Source organism: Lepus europaeus, chromosome 14, assembly GCF_033115175.1.
Source record: "Lepus europaeus isolate LE1 chromosome 14, mLepTim1.pri, whole genome shotgun sequence".
In the NCBI taxonomy this organism is placed as follows: Eukaryota; Metazoa; Chordata; class Mammalia; order Lagomorpha; family Leporidae; genus Lepus; species Lepus europaeus.
In genome coordinates, this window is record NC_084840.1 from 47372511 (window position 1) to 47390190 (window position 17680).

Genomic DNA, 17680 nt, shown 5'->3' on the forward strand with positions numbered 1-17680 from the left:
AAAGCATTTTTGCCAAATAAAAAATGATTTAGGTTCTTTTGGACAGTGTTTTATGAAAAGTTAGTGTTTATTCATTCAGTTACTCTGGTACTTTTTTTCCCACCTTTCAAAGCAAAATAATTTGTAATTGGAGGAAGGATCAGTAAGAAGTGTATATATTCTGTTATTGCTTAATATTGTGTATTTGACAAATTTAACTGTCAAGTTATATTTAAATACAATTTCTTTTCTTGCAGGTATTTACAACAGCAATGATGTAGCAGTATCGTTTCCAAATGCAGTGTCTGGCTCAGGATCTAGTACTCCTGTTTCCAGTTCTCACGTACCTCAGCAGTCTGCTGGGCATCTGCAGCAAGTGGGAGCTCTGTCTCCCTCAGCTGCCTCCACTGCAACCCCTGCTGTTGCCACAACTCAGGTAAATTACTGTGATGCTACAAAGTGACATCTAGAGGAGTTGATAATATTGAAGAACCATTGTGACTGGACTAAAGACACATAAAAAGGGACTTTCTGTAGGAATATTTTAAATACTTCAATGTATGTTAACTTGTTAGTAGAAACAATAGTCATTTTGTATTATAATCATAAGAGAGGACAATTGGGACTACGTGTACCAGCTGATTGTTTGCAATACCTGGGTTGCTAATTTTATCCTTATGAGGTAAAATAGTGTTTTCAGGGGAACTGTTATTCTTTTATTGAAAAAGAAGTTGGACTCAGTATGAATCAATTTTGGATGTTTGTGGTTTATTAAAATGCCTTTTATAACTTTTAGTATCACACAGTATTCATAAAATATTTTCAGTAGTGGTGAAAATGTTATTTCTCTTATTTGTTCACCCCTTTTGTCTCAACTTCAGATCAAAATAGTCTGTAGGATTTTTTTTTTTTTAAAGATTTTGCTTCTTGGGACTGTCGCTGTGGCATAGCGTGTAAAGCCGCTGCCTGCAGTGCTGGCATCCCGTATGGGCACCGGTTCACGTTGCAGCTGCTCCACTTCTAATCTAGCTCTCTTCTGTGGCCTGGGAAAACAGCAGAAGATGGCCCAAGTGTTTGGGCCCCTGCATCCATGTAGGAGACCCCGTTGAGGCTCCTGGTTCCTGGCTTCGGATAGGCACAGTTCCAGCCATTGCAGCCATCTGGGGAGTGAACCAGCGGATGGAAGACCTGTCTGTCTCTCTGTTTGCCTCTGTCTCTCTGTAACTTTGGCTTTCAAATAAATAAATAAGTAAATATGTATTTTTTTTAAAGATTTACTTTTTTATTTGAAAGGGGGGGGAGGGAGAAATGGAGAGAGAGAAAGACATAGAGAGGAAGAGATCTTCCATCCATCCGCTGGTTCACTCTCTGTATGGCAACAATAGTCAGGTCTGGGTCAGGCTGAAGCCAGGACCCAGGACTCCATCCTGGTCTCCTACATGGGTGGCAGGGACTCAAGTACTTGGGCCATCTTCTCTTGCTTTTCCAGTTGCATTAAGGAAGCTGGATCAGAAGTGGAGTAATTGGAACTCAAACCAGCACTCACAAGTGGGATGGTTATGAAAAGCAGTGGCTTAACTGCCACAGCACAGTTTTGGTCTCAACAAAAGTAATTTTATTAACAAGAATCAAGTATGAAAAATCATAATTTTAAATTTTCCAAGCAGGACAGTAATGGGCAATGCTGCATGCACATATACTCACTTCATTCCACCCACTTCCCTAAAGGCAATAATTTAAGTTTCCTCAAGTATGTAGTTTTTAAATTATTTGAAATTCTATGTAATTTTACTTCCACTTCTCCTAAGCTCTACATAATAAGTCTTTTAATGTTTCCAGGAAATTGTGACAAGTGTCCAATTATAAACAACTAATTAAGTAGTTCTGTTAGTTGTTGTAAACTCGAGTTTTATGTATATGTGTGAAATTTTCACTGTACAGACCTTTAGAATACACCCATACATACAGTTTTTCAGTATTTTTTGTAAGCTGTGTACATCAAAGCACAGCATTAGATTATTTCTAATGCATGTATGAATGGTGCAGTATAAGCAATCACCATTCTAATTAAGACAGGTATTCAAATAAATAACAGACACTTCACCACAGAAAATCAATGGCATGATTAGTAGTATCGTCTTTGGAGGTGAAAGTTAACTATTTGGTGAACCTCTCAACCTGAATAAGGAGAGTTTGATTACTTTAGAAGAGTTTTTCTTTGGCTCCTTTTGCTAGAAAAGTAAAGTAGCCATAATAACAGAGGCTCAGGGTGGTTAGAGTAACAGGATATATGAAAGAATGGCCATTAGAAGTAGTTTTATCTCTTTTAATTAAGTATAGTTGTTGATAACTTTATAACCTTGGAAAAAATTTCGTGTGAACATGTTTCAATATGCGTTTTTCTTTTCTGTCTTTAGAAAAAATCTGTTTTAATTATTCTGCTTAATTCCAGGCTGATTTAAGCCAAAATCTCATTTCTTCTCATTCATTATGTTTGTGGGTTTGGGGGTTGCATTAAGGAGGTGGATGGGGGAAGTGGTGTTGAAGAAAAATTTATAGCTAGAGGGAGAATTCCACTTAACATGTGACTCAACTGAAGAACAAAGAAATCATAGTTGCAAGTAATCCAGGATTCAGACCAATTAAAACCTTCACTGTTTATCCCTTTCCATGTTTCAGTAAGATGGGTCTCTTACAAATATGATCATCCAGTTAGATTCAAATGCTGCATGCTGAGACAACCACATCTACATTTCTGTCTAGCAGTAAATGCTTTCTGCCTTCAAGCTGAAGCTTATTTAGCCTGGCTTATCTGGTGCTGCTGTAGCAACCATCAGTCTCCAGGCAACTGAGGCACATTGACCTCTCAGTTGAACTGAGTGCGGAACTACTTCAATTTAGCTGCCTGAGACAATAGTAATGGTACTGAATGTGAAAAATGTGAAATTTTCTAGGCAGTGTACAAGGGAAAGGATAAAAAATATTTAGATGGAATTGATAGGATTCGTAAAATTGGGATGTACTTGGCAATTGAATCTTTGTTTCAAAATGACAAAGTTTATATAAAATAAGATAAATGGTAACTGAAAATTATCTGTGTTAATTCTAGAATTATTGTCCTAATTATTAAGAAAACATCACAGTAGTTAGCAAATACCTTAAAAATATTAATAGAGAACATAAATATTAAACTTGAATAATATCACATAGTCCCCCCAAAATAAACTTAAAGAAAGTAGTAATTTATAATGATTATATTGATGTTAGCAGGATAAAAAATTTTATTCCTGTTCTTTCTGCTCTTGATTTTAAATAAGGTAGACTTCTTGTGTGGCTTATTTGCTGTGTTAAGCGTTGTTTCCTGGAAAGTAAGAACAAGAACAGAAAGAGCTGAAAGAAATTACAAACTGAGAACAGCTTGATCTTTGTGCTTTTAATGGAGGAGAAAAGTGGAGTCTGATGCTTAGCAGCCAAATTTAAAAAAGAAAACTTAACGCTGATAACCTTGTTTCATATTCTTAAATATGCAATCCTTTCATTTTATATGATATGTGACAAGTCTGTATAAAATTCTGTTGAATAATGGCATTATTTTTTGGTTAGTATCATGGACATTTTCCATGAACTTTTAGAAGTCTCCTTAACTGTAAATGTTTTTAGTGTAATTGTTCTTTCACCAGTAATTACTTTATAGAAACCTCACTTTACTATATGCTAGTATTTCAGTAATATAATCATAGTTTGTTAGCAGTATTGATAGCTAAAACTCCTGTCTGTGTGATTGTGGTTTGTAAGATCATGAATAGGAATATAAATCAGTTTCTCTAGAAATGTCATACTTTTTTATTTTTGCTTTTCTTTTTTTTTTTTAATCTTTATTTTATTTTTATTTATTTTTTGACAGGCAGAGTGATAGAGAGAGAGAAAGAGAGAGAGAAAGGTCTTCCTTTTTGCCATTGGTTCACCCTCCAATGGCCGCTGTGGCCGGTGCATCTCGCTGATCTGAAGCCAGGAGCCAGGTGCTTCTCCTGGTCTCCCATGCGGGTGCAGGGCCCAAGGACTTGGGCCATCCTCCACTGCCTTCCCGGGTCAACTGGGATAGAATCCGGCGCCCCAACCGGGACTAGAACCCGGTGTGCCGGCGCCGCAAGGTGGAGGATTAGCCTGTTAAGCCATGGCGCCGGCCTTATTTTTGCCTTTGAAATCTCACTATTCGGCGCCGGCCTTATTTTTGCCTTTGAAATCTCACTATTCCTCCAGTTCTGTACTCATTCTGTTCTGTCTTTGGGAATATAGAAATGTTTTTGTTTTAAGGATGATTTCTTTCATACAGTAATCTAAGATTGAATGTAATGAAAAAGAATTGTGTTCTATAATTTTTCATTTGAGTTTTAGTTTTGGATGCAGTTTTCATGTCAGTAATTGTGGTTTCTTCTTTCTACCCCAAGTTACTATTTTAAGAAATGATATTGGTTTAAAATTAACATAAACTTACAAGATTGATATACAGTATTTAGTAAATGCAGAATTCAGCATGTTAAGATATAGTTTAGTGACTGAGATCTTACAGGTTTCTGTTATATATTAATTCTATCACCTTTGAAAATTGTGTGTGCATGTGCATATTTGTGGCAATGAGTCTTTGATTTCTTTTCAGGTGATGACTAATAATGACCACTTTCATACTATTTGAGAAAATGATTCAGTTTTCCAGACAGATCCAACCAAGTTTGGGGGGATTTGTATTTGCATTTGATTAGTCAGGTGAAACTTTCATCTGTTTTAAGTAATTTCATAATGGATTACATTTGTAACAAAATTACTTTTCTGGGCAAAATACTCTTAAGTTTTTATAAGTATTTTGTAATACTGCTATAAGATGATGAAAAGATTAAGTATTGGTGCAAAGTGATATATCTGGTAAGTGTTAGAACAGAGTTTGGAATCAGGGCAGCCCAATTTCTTAATCTGCCCTCTAATCACTAATAAATTACTCTAAAAATGATCTTCCCACTGTGTGCCTCTCCTGGTAAGAGGCATTACTTTGAAAACCACTGTTAAGAGTTCTGTGTTTATTTTGATGACGCAATACACAATAGACATTTTGTGTCAGAGTTCCTGAGTTACAGAAGCTTTGGCTACTCAATACTGTTACCTTGAATTGGGTTTTGTTGTTGTTGTTAGCCTCATATCTCAAGTAGGAATGCCTTTAAGTACCTGCCCTACCTGCATTACAGTTATGTGATGAATGCATAAAGTTAATGAATTAATCTCAACTCTTACCAAAACAGCTTGATTACCAGTGAGAGAATAAATTGTATAGAAACATTTTCTTTATTAAAAATATTACTATTTTCTGTTGAAACTCATAATAATATGCTAATGTAAATATATTAATTTTAGCCAGCTAATTTTAGGTTCACCTGTGGATTAAGTTTCTTCTCTAGATCTAAAATTATCTTCATAGTTCCAACAAAAGATATATTGATTAGATATTAACCAATTAAGAAACCTACTTAGAATTGGTTTGTTGTTCTGTATAGTCCTGTTGTCCAATCATGAATGTTCAGTAGCTGTTTAACTACACTTTAATCCCTCCTTACTTTATGAAAACTCAGTTGTGGGGCATTTCAGCATTAGCCTAAACAATGGTTTTGAATATGTTAAGCTCTTAACAATTAGGGAGCAGTTTGGGGCATTGAGTAATGTGGAATGATGCAATTGAACCTGACAGCTTCAACAGTCAGGCTACTCATGGGACCTGAATGTTGTTCACACTTGGTTTCATCTCTTATCACAAGCTGAGTATTAAAGCCTTACTCTGGTGGTAGCTGACACAGAAATGGGGTCTGTTATCAGAATATGTTTCATAGTGTAAAGTTTGAGTGGAGCAGGAGACTATATGAAACTTTCCTTTGTTCTCCAGTCCCTGTCTAATGTTCATTTATACTTTTCCTGGAAAATTCTGGTCAAACATACCATGTTTGCAAGTCCAAAAAATACATAAATTATGTTTAATACCATTTAATTCATTACATTATATTTATATTCAAATATTATTTTATAATGAAGCATTTATATACTGTGTTTTATTTCTTCGTTTTTTTTTTTTTTAAGATTTTATTTATTTGAAAGAGTTACAGCGAGAGATTGAGACAGAAAGAGAGAGAGAGAGAGAGAGATCCTCCATCCACTGGTTCACTCTCCAGATGGCCGCAATGGCCGGAGTTGCGCCGATCCGAACCCAGGAACCAGGAGCTTCTGGGTCTCCCCCGTGGGTGCAAGGGCCCAACGACTTAGGCCATGCTCCACTGCTTTCCCAGGCCATAGCAGAAAGCTGGATCGGCAGTGAAGCAGCCAGGACTAGAACTGGCGCCCATATGGGATGCTGGGCGCTTCAGGCCAGGGCTTTAACCTGCTATACCACAGTGCCAGCCCCACAATCTATTTTCTTAAGGAAATAGATTTTAATCTCTGAAATATATCCACAGTTAATATCAGAGTATAATTGGTAAAATTCTGTAATGAATATAATAAAAAAATAGGGGCCAGTGTCATGGCATAGTGGGTAAAGCTGCCACTTGTGATGCCAGTATCCCATATAGGCACTGATTTGTGTCTTGGCTGCTCAACTTCTTTTACTTTTTTAATTTTTTAACTTTTTTAAAAAAGATTTATTTATTTATTTGAAAGGAAGAGTTAGAGGCAGAAGCAGAGAGAGAAGTCTTCTGTCTGCTCATTTCACTCCCCAAATGGCTGCAATGGCCAGAGCTGTTCCAATCTGAAGCCAAGAGCCAGGAGTTTCCTCCAGGTCTCCCATGTGGGAGCAGGGGCCCAACGACTTGGGCCGTCTTCTACTGCTTTCCTAGGCTATCGTACAGAGCTGGGTGGAAAGTGGAGCAGCCCTGCTCTTGAACTGGCCCCCATTTGGGATGCTGGCACTGCAGGTGGTGGCTTTACCCACTATGCCAGAAAGCCAGCTCCTTTTTTGGTTTTTAAAGGTAAACTTAATTTTTCATTTGGCTTGTCTGCCCAAATGATGGCAGGATTTTTTTTTTTCCAATTTATTCGAAAAGCGCAGTTAAAGAGGAGGAGAGAACAGAGGAAGAAAGAGATATATCTTCCATCAGTTGATTTCCTCCCCATTTAAATAGCCACAAAGACTGGGGCTGAGTCCACCTGAAGCCAGGAACCTGGAGTTTCTTCTGGGGAGTCCCTGGAGTTGTTTTCGGTTTCCCAAGTGGTTGCAGGGGCCCAGTCACCAAGCTCATTAGGAAAGAGCCAAATCGGAAGTCGAGCAGCTGGGTCTTGAACCCAGGCAGAGGCTTAACCTGCTATGCCACATCATTGGCCCCTGCTACACTTCTTATCCAGCTCCCTTCTAATGGCCTGGGGAAAGCAGTGGAAGATAGCTCAAATATCTGGGCTCCTGCCACCCTAGTGGGAAGCATGGCTGAAGCTCCTGGCTCCTGGCTTCTGCCTGGCCCACTCCTGGCTGTTGCAGTCATCTGAAGAGTAAACCATCTGATAGAAGAGCTCTCCCTGCCTCCCCTCCTCTCTTTGTCACTCATACTTTCAAATAAATAAATACATCTTTAAAAAAGAGAAGTGTTTAAATGTTAGTACTGGAGAGCCTAAAGAAGAAGCTGCTATATTTTAGGCTTGTTTAATCATCTGACTTTAATGTTTATTGATAGGTTAACTGTGCATTTTAAAAAATGCTTGCTACAACTTGCCCTGTATGATTGAAGTATGAAGTTTAAAATTTACCTCTAGATGATTTATTGCTATAATACTTTGCAAATGTGAAATTTTCATAGGTATAATTCTTTCAAGCCTAATTCTTCTTGTTTTTCTTTATAATTATATTTTTGTCAACATTAGGGAGAGGGAAAATCTACCCAAAACATACCCACTTTTAAGTCTTATATTCAGATAATTAAATAGTCTTAGCTTGACTGCTTTCTATATATAACTAACTCCCTTGGAAGGAGCCAGATGCCTAGGAATTTGGTAGAAATGCTGCTTTACAACTAGAGCTCTTTTAAAATATCTCTGTGGTCCTAAGTAGAAATTTAAAATATAAGAGGTGAACATTAGTAGGTGAAATTTCAGGCTTGTTCATATTTCTATGTGGTATGTCAGACTACTTAAAAAATACTGTATTTATTTGTTTGAGTCTTATAAGAGACTTGCAGTTTTTCTAGATTTCAGTACCTTGTTACTCTAAGTTTTTAAATAACGTATTCTTCAGTGTGGACACCTAAACATACTTTTAGATTTACTTCAGTGATCATTCAACTCATTTTTGATCTTCTGTTCTTGGGTCCTTATATAAAGTAATATTACTCTTAGTGAAGTTTTTACTAGAATGTTAGATTAAATATTAAAAACGATCTTGAGGGGAAGTGGTTTCTTTTTCAATATTAATGTTATGGAGGCTTTTTAAGAGATCATATATTGCTGGTTAAAATAGAAGTTTGGAGGCCAGCGCTGTGGCTTAGTAGGCTAAGCTTCTGCCTGTGGTGCTGGCATCCTATATGGGCACTGGTTCGAGTCCCAGCTGTTCCGCTTCAGATCCAGCTCTCTGCTGAAGATGGCTCAAGTCCTTGGGTCCCTGCACCCATGTGAGACACCTAGAAGAAGCTCCTGGCTCCTGGCTCCTGGCTTCGGATAGGCCCAGCCTGGGGAATGAAGCCGTGGTGGAAGACTTCTCTGTGTCTCCCTCTATCTCTGCCTCTCTGTAACTCTGCCTTTAAAAACAACAGCAACAACAACAACAAAAAACCCAGAAGTTTATTATGGCAGTAGTTACTTACTATCTTGAAATAATTTTAGATGTATAGAAAGGTTGCAATCACAGTACAAGAGTTCACGTATATCATGAATATCCTTCATCCAGTTTCTGCTGTCAACAACTCTATTCTTTAAAAAATATATTTTTATTTATTTGATAGAGTTACAGAGAGGTAGAGACAGAGAGCAATCGAGGTCTTCCATCCACTGGTTCACTCCCCAAATGGTCACAATGGTGGGAGCTGGGCTGATTTGAAATCAGGAGCCAGGAGCTTTTTCCTGGTCTCCTACATGGATGCAGGGGCCCAAGGACTTGGGCCATCCTTTGGTTCTTTGCCAGCAGCATTAGCAGGGAGCTGGACCTGAAGTGGAGCTAAGAACTGGCGCCCATTGGGATGCTGGTGTGCGGGCCAGGGCTTTAACCCACTGTATCACAGCATCGGCCCCAACAATTCTATTCTTACACTGTCAGTATAGATCCAAGAAGAATACCTATCCATAATAGCCATTTTTCTTACCTGAGCATAATGAAATTGAAATGTCATAAAATATAGGTAGTTTCCTCCAAAAAGAATTTCTAGGCTTTATATTTTATTTTCTGAAGCAGACTTACGGTACATTAGTAATTCACTTTCAATGCACTTTGTAAATCCATATCCTATGTATAGTATGCTGTAGAGAAGTGCATGTGTAGTAAGGTTTCCTTTGTTCTTTGTTCCAGATTTCTTTTCTGTAAACCCTCTCAGAGCACTTTATGCTTCGTAACTGTTTTCTCCTTATTAACATGGACTTCTTTGCATCTCTCTGAATCTTAGTACTTTCACTTGTTAATGACAATGATTTTTGAGCTTTAAAAAATACTAGACTTCTTGCCTATACTTTTTAAAGTAATCTTTCTTTTCTCAGTTCTCTCACTTATCCATCTTTTCTGCTATTAAGTTGTGAGAACTTTAAAAATGTGGACTTTTTTTTTTTTCCCCTGGTCTGGAGGCATCAACAGAAAGGATCATCAAGGGTACCCAGCATTAACCAATTCCAAATATTATTTCATGCCTTGGTGAGTCATGATAGATATTTATGGAGTCATTGGTAACGATGTTACCCGCTCCTTTCATTCATTCATTCATTCATTCATTCATTTGAAAGGCAGAGTTGCACAGAGAGGGAGACAGACAGATATCATCCATTCTCTGGCTGACACCCTAAATGGGCACAGTGGAAGCCAGGAATCTGGAACAACATCTGAGTCTCCCATGCATATGGCAGGTGTATCTGGCAGGCATCCAAGTACTTGGGCTATCTTCTGCTTTTTCCAGGTACATTATCAGGAAGCTGAATTGGAAATGATGCAACTAGTACTTGAACAGGTGCCTATATGAGATGCAGGCATTGTAGGTGACAGCTTAACCCACTGTACCACAATGCTAGCCCCTGGCTACTCACTTTAAAATGATATTCATAACTTGAGTTTTCCAGCAGGATTAATGTAGAATGACTAGATGTTTTAGTATTCCAAAACAATTCTGTTCAGTAAAACTAATAACTTGTTTTGATTTCTCTTTTGAAAGTGTCTTACTGGGGAAACGTAGTAATTTTTTAAAGTGCAAAATTTAAAAATTTTTTAAATATCAGCTTTTTTGTTGTTAACCATTTCAATAGCTTGGGAAATAGATCATTTAAGATAATATTCTCATTTTATTTTATTTTAATTCTGCCTAGTCATCTTTTAAAAGTAGAGTTTTCTGATTTGTGATGTGCTAAAATTTTAACTTTTATTTTCAGTCTGTTTATAGTCATATGCTTTATTGCTTTTTATTTTGATTTTAGTATAGTGGTTGCAATGATAGAGAAAATAAGATAATTGGAAGACTTGATCCAGAAAATTTCTGCCTTCTGAAATTTTAAGCTAATAAATATAAATACGAAGTCCTTAGCAGAAGGGACCCTTCCTACAAGAAGTATACTTCTAAGGATTTGGATAGTTTGAGTCTTACCTATTGACTTGTATTTGGAGCTAAAGAAACATTCTAAGTGGTGTAGTATTAGTTAAAATTGAGCTATTTTACCACAGAGATGACTGCACAAATATGGAAGGACAGAAGGCTAAGCATGTTGGCTTGCTTTGCAGGTGCTAGGGCATCTAGAGGTACCAGTTCTTTGAGGACTAGCTCCTCCCCACCTCCTCCACATATACTCTGTAGCATCCTCACTCTTACTCATTTTTTATTCTCTCCTCTCTTGCTGTTAGCTGTTACTTCTTGCTGCCAACAAGCTTTCTCAAGATGTTAGTTTTTCTTCCTCCTTCTAATTAATTTTCTGCCTCTATTCTATTGTATGCTTAGTTGATTCTAGAATTGTGTCTATAGTAGGAGTCAATTGGCTCTGCAAAAGGAATTTTTCAGTTTGTGGTATCTGAGACTTATTTAACACATGGTCTGGTGACATCTGGTTCATCTGAGTCAGGTTTATTTTTTATTTTTCTTGTTCTAAGTTATTTTGTGAGTAGCTAAGACTAGAGAGTAAACCTTTTACCTTTTACTGAAGGGTGATTGATTGCTAAACAGGACTTTGTAAGAAAAAGTGCATTGACTTTGTATGTAGCTTTAATTGAAAAAAATGAAACACAGAAATTGACACATTGGATTTCCATAATTATAATGTGAAGTATGAAACACACTATCTGAAACAATGATAAGCAAGGAGAGGATTCTATATTTTGCCACTATTTTTATGAATTGTAAAAGTACAGTTTTCATGGTTAATAAGTTGGCTAAAGGCCAAGATATAATGTCAGGATATGAGTCTATCCAAAAACATAGTTAATTCTCTGTAATATTTGCTTGTTATAAGTACTATATCATCTTTGTCTCTGTGTGCAGTTATACATGTCACAGTGTCCCACATCTTTTGTTCTGCTGTTATTCAGCTTCTTTATGTTAGAAGTGTTTTGGTTCTTTGTAATTGTTTCCTAGATTTTTGTTCTAAAAATAATTATGCAGTGATTCCATTTGATAAAGCTTATGCTCAATTTCATTCATGAACAAGAAATCTACTTTAAAATTTGTGTTTCTGTTAAATCTGAAAATTATTTCAGCCCAGTGAGTAATAGTATTTTGAGTATAGGAGATTTGCTCCAAAATGCCACATTTTAAGGTTGTAATATTCTTGGAAAGTGGGAGAGAGCATGCACATCAAAGGAGGCATTTTTATTACATTGGATTATGCAATACTTTGGCCAGCCTCTTTAGCTTCATCTGTTTAAGGGTTCATTTTCGCTTGTTTGGCACAGGTCCCAGGAGAGGCCTTCAGAATTGTGGTTAGCAACATGAATGAATTACAAACTTTGGACGAGCTCTTCAGTTAGTTGAGCTGGCTTTCTGCCAAGAAGACAGTGCCTTATATGGGGTCAGGGCAGAGCTGTGATTCGTTGAGCCCTGCATTGTATAGAAAACATACTTGTGATGCCTGTTTGCTTTCTTTTAAAATAAAAACAAAACAAAACAGAAAAAGCAGCAGGCTTTCAAGTCTATCAAAATAGGAAGTAACAAAATAGTGTGCAGGTTTTACTAATGACAGAGTTAAGCAATGGCAGTATGGCTCCATGTACTTAAAATACTAGTAATAGTAGTTGGAAGTTTTTACTTCCTTAACCAGCTTGTGATATAAGAGATTATGGTATTTTGTTAGACAATCTGTTGTCTACCTGCCTTATTTATAAATGGTTTAACAAGATTAAATAAGTAGTTGTATGTCCACGTCCATATGGCTCCTGTGCCACTGGGCTTCACTATGAACTACTTTGAAAATTAAAAGCAAGAATAGTTTTTTGAGTGTGCCAGTGTTTCATTTTTTTCTTTAGCTTGTAGTGATGTAATTTTTCAAAAATTCACATGTTCAATTGGCAAACCAAGTAAGAATAAAAATCTGCTTTTTAAAAAGTTAGGGATTCTTACCTATACTATCCTTGTTGAGAGAATAATTACTAGATATATTAGAAGGAAAAACATTAAGATATTTTCAAATAGAGTTAACTTATAATTCTTTTCATTTAGGCAAATACTCTATCTGGATCCTCTCTTAGTCAGGCACCATCTCATATGTATGGCAATAGATTAAATACAAATCCATCAATGGCAGCTCTTATAGCTCAGACTGAAAACAGTCAAACAGGTAAGTTTTCAAGAATTATTAAACTCTAAAATTCTACTCTACCCAATATGATTGCCTCTTCTACCCCTTTCTGAACTCATTTGAAAAATGTCTAAGGGTGTGGTTAATAGAGAATTGTGTCTTTTTTCTTAACCAAAAGAATCAGAGTTGGAAGTGAGTAGTATGCTGTGCTGTTTTACTGTCTGAAATGTAAATGTTTAAGCAGAGCCATCAGCAGCAGGAATGCAACCATGTCTCCTGTGACTTCTGTGATTGATGTGTTCAGTTCTCAGTTCTATGCAAGGAAAGTAACATAACACTGGGCTTTTCTGTGACTAGCCTAAATCTTTATTTGCATAATTCATGAAATTGCATTACACAAACTTGGTTTAAAAAAAAAACCCTGTTAGAGAATTTCTACAGTGTTTAGTAATCCTGTGCATTTTTACCAGTTGACATTTTGTAGCAGTTGCCTCTTGCATGGTTTTAATGAGCCACTGGATTTGCTTTGTTTCATTCCACCCTTAAGGATTTGTTGACATGTCCAAGTAGTCATGCCTGTTTGGGGGAAGGGAATGGGTTTAGCAGTTCCCCAAGAATGGATCAGTCATGTCTTTACCCTTTAAGGGTCAGAGGTTACTTGACTCCGAATAAGCGGACCAGAGCATTGTAAGAGACCAGATAGGGTGAATGAGGGAGATACAAGTTACTTTTCAAGCAGAGATATTTGATGTTTAATAAGGAAGATTTTGGAGGCTTAAAATTTTTTTTTACATACAGAATTCTTTATTTTCGTCTTTTTTTGTTGATTTAGAAATTCTTGGTGTGAGGATCCATGTACCAAATAATTTCTCATGTGCAGCTTTGTGTAAATACACTTTATAACTTGGTTTGGGATGTAAAGTGTTAAAAAATACAAAGCATACGGATTTGCTGTGATAAGCATACAGATTAGCTGTCCACAGCTGTGATTCATTACTTTAACCGTAGAAATTAAAAGTGGCTGAGGGGAGGGTACTGCAAATGCAAACCACGCTTCTGTGCTGTAAAATTGAAAGGAATGAAAGAGCAGAACATAATCCATGGCCTTCTACACCCACAAAAACGTGTAGGGACAACGCCTTACATGCCACAGTTCAGCAGTTCTAAACCAGCAACATGCCCCATCTTCTACTTTCATAGTAGCTGCGAAGATAGTGGTAAAGGTTTAATGTATGTTTTCGGAGAAATCAGGGCAAAGAGCTTAAAACCGCTTATCTAGTAAGAGAGTCACTTTATCAGTTCTGAAATATTTACACTGCAGATCAAGATCTTGGAGACAATAGCCGCAGCCTGGTTGGCAGAGGAAGCTCACCCCGAGGAAGTCTCTCTCCACGGTAAGCGCTATTTACACTGCTGAGAGTAGGCAAAGGAAAGGTTTTGAGATTTGGAAACTTTGTTATCTCATATCAGTGAGTGTACATTTTTGAGGCTGTAAAAGCATTCTGGAGATAAGGAGACAGTCAAGAAAAATGATTCTAAGTTAATTTGGGTATTAATTTAAACACATGATTAGGTTTTTAAGCTAAAAGGATATCTTTTATGTTTCCAATCAATTTGAACCCTGATTTTTATCATTTGTATATTTAGTTGCTGGTACTATTAGTGCATTGATTTGGGGAATTAGTTTTGCTCATAAACAGTCTTTAAAATCTCTTAAAGCTGCAAACTCAAGACTTTGAACTTGGGGTTCCAGTTTTAGCTGTGTTGTGAGCAGTGCACTTAACATCGCATTGTGCAGTTTCTATTTCAGTAAACAAAGCTCTTCTGGTAGAACTCTAAAATTCTTCTGATTCTTAAAATGTTTGTATCAGAGTATGGCAAAGGTATTACATGTTTTATAAAATTGTGTTAGATACTATTGGACCGCATTCAGGTACCATTTATTATAATTAGGAAATATGAAATTATGAAACTGAATAGTGGTATGTAACATTGTGTCAGTTATAGAAGATGGTGGAACTCTGGTGGTAGCTATCATTTTACTTTATTCCATTTTTTTCAACTTACTGCGCCTACTGGTTTGTTTTCTCTTTATTCTCTAATTTTGTAAACTCAGCATCAAGTCAGACTGGTTGACAGAACGCAAGACAGAAGAGCCCTTTTTAGAGTCTTCTTTTCAAGTACAGAAGAGATTCTGTTAAAAAGTAAACATTTTTATATGATGACAAACAAACCATAAGTAATAGTATCGCTGTATTACATTTGGTGGAATGTCAGTTAAGGAAAATCCTCTTTCTCATGATAGACATTAGTCCACTAACCTCTAAATTTAGTAGTACTGCTTATTCCCTGATAATTCCTGAGTGAATTAAGAGTAGTATTGTTTTTACTGCTTGAACTCTATGAAAATTAAATATCCCTTTTTGGAAACCATGGATCTGAAGTATACAATTATAAAATTATCTGACTGTTCTATGGTTATAAGTTGTGATTATTTCTATTATATCTTTATATCTGTTACGTTTTTCTTTTCAAAGAAGAAAGTTAATAGAATTTTGCTCATGTGTTTTGTGCCCCCTTTGCACTAAAAATATCACTTAAGTCTTCCAGAAATTACTCAAAATCCCTAAGTTCTCTTTTGTTCAGTGTGTTTTCTTTTTTGTTTGAACAGGTGTTACCATAATAATTGGTACAAGATTATTTTTAGAGTGTATTTCCAACTTTGTGTTGCTTTCAAAATAAGCCTAAAATGTAATAACCTAAATTGTAATGGCATAGTGTACTATTTCAAGAGGGATGGTCAGCTATTTGTAGTGTATGATGTTTACACTCCATTTGTTTACCTTCTTATTTAAAGACATTTTTGTAGAGAAGCATATTAATTAGGGTTATGTGGAAACATTTTGGAAACTCTCAAGCTCCTTAACTAATGTGTTATGTTAGAATGGAGGCTGGAGACCTGAAATGGCCACATTTAGTAATTTAAGATAATATAAATACTATTTGTTTTAGAAGGGTTGATTAAATGGTTACTACTAGAAATAAGTACTTGAAAATAAGTAATTTTGAAATTATAACAATAGATTGTTTTAAAATTGTTAGTTTATCTGATTTGATTGAACTTTTAAACAGAATTGACAAGTTTTTTTTTTTTTTTTTTAAGATCTATTTATTTTTTATTTGAAAGGCAGGGTTAGGGAGAGAGAGAGGTCTTTGGTCTGCTAGTTCACTCCCCAAATGGCCTCAACAGCTGGAGCTGGGCCTATCCAAAGCCAGGAGCTTCTTCTGGGTCTCCCACATGGGTGCAGGCACCCAAGGACTTGGGCCATCCTCTGCTGCTTTCCTAGGCATATTAGCTGGGAGCTGGATCTAAATTGGAGCAACCAGGACTTGAGCCAACACCCATTTGGGATGCTGGTGTCACATGTTATTCTGATATGCTGTATTTTAAATCAGAATAGTGGAACTTTTTTTTTCCCTTCTAGTTATTGTGAAATCATTCTAATTTTATTTTATAAAGCTGTATCAGGCCGGCACAGTGGCTCACTAGGCTAATCCTCCGCCTGTGGTGCCGGCACACAGGGTTCTAGTCCCAGTTGCTCCTCTTCCAATCCAGCTCTCTGCTGTGGCCTGGGAGTGCAGTGGAGGATGGCCCAAGTCCTTGGGCCCTGCACCCGCATGGGAGACCAGGAGGAAGCACCTGGCCCCTAGCTCCTGATTGGCACAGCGCTGGCCGTAGTGGCCATTTTGGGGGGTGAACCAATGGAAGGAAGACCTTTCTCTCTGTCTCTCACTGACTAACTCTGCCTGTGGTGGGGGGAAAAAACTTTTTTTTTTTTTTAATAAAAATAAAGCCGTATCAAGTTCAAGTTCTTTTTCAGCTTATTTCTGAGATTACTGGTGGTATGTTTATATTTTCTAGTGGTTTCTAATTATCTATTACGGTCACCATTCCTTTGATTTCATAATTTGGAGAAAAAGAATGATAATTACTCAATTTTAGGGTAGATTGTGGTTTTATAAATCCAGGATCTTGATACTTCTGGCATTGGCAGCTTGGTGTTGGAAAACTTGTACAGGAAAAAAAGGTCAGCATAAGGTAAGAAACTTTAATGCACTCTTCTTAAAAGCATTCTCCATCTTTATTTTCAACAGATCCCCTGTAAGCAGCTTACAGATTCGCTATGATCAACCAGGCAACAACAGTTTAGAAAATCTGCCTCCAGTAGCAGCGAGCATAGAACAGCTTTTGGAGAGGCAGTGGAGTGAAGGACAACAATTTTTATTAGAACAGGGTACTCCTAGTGACAGTAAGTATTTGTTTTCTTGCCTTTAAATAAAGACGGATGGATGAAGATGAACATGAGCTCAATCTTCTTTTAGCTTAATTGAAGAAAACCTCTGTAGAATTTTTTGAAATTGTATGTAATCAAGTATAGCCACTTAATTTCTAAATTTTACAATTTGGAGGAGAAAAGTAATTACTGAATTATATATTAAATTAATGTGTTTATCATGTATTTATTAAATTGTATATTATATAGTATACACATAGTTAATATCTTTCCAGTTTTAACTATTAGAGCCTTGGGTGATTAATGCCAAAAAGAGTTACAACAGGTGGTGGTTAGCTAGAGAATTGTTCTGAAGTTTGGTTAAGGAGATATGTTTTGAGAAGAAAAATAGATGGTCTTCATTGATTTAAAATTAAACTTTGTTGCTTTATTAAAACAAACCATTTTACTCTATTGTTTGTGAGCTAAGTGCTATAAAT

The 17680-nt window shown here is 36.6% G+C and overlaps 1 protein-coding gene across 20 annotated transcripts in view; it reads left to right on the forward strand.

The window, feature by feature from the left end:
- Window positions 1-17680, forward strand: part of MLLT10 (MLLT10 histone lysine methyltransferase DOT1L cofactor) — a 230032-nt gene that overhangs the window by 196996 nt on the left and 15356 nt on the right. For all 20 annotated transcript variants that reach the window (XM_062210551.1, XM_062210549.1, XM_062210562.1 and 17 more), the window contains 4 exons: window positions 237-415; window positions 12828-12945; window positions 14228-14300; window positions 17062-17216. In XM_062210551.1, the coding sequence (XP_062066535.1) occupies window positions 237-415; window positions 12828-12945; window positions 14228-14300; window positions 17062-17216 (525 nt within the window). The remainder of the gene's footprint in view (window positions 1-236; window positions 416-12827; window positions 12946-14227; window positions 14301-17061; window positions 17217-17680) is intronic.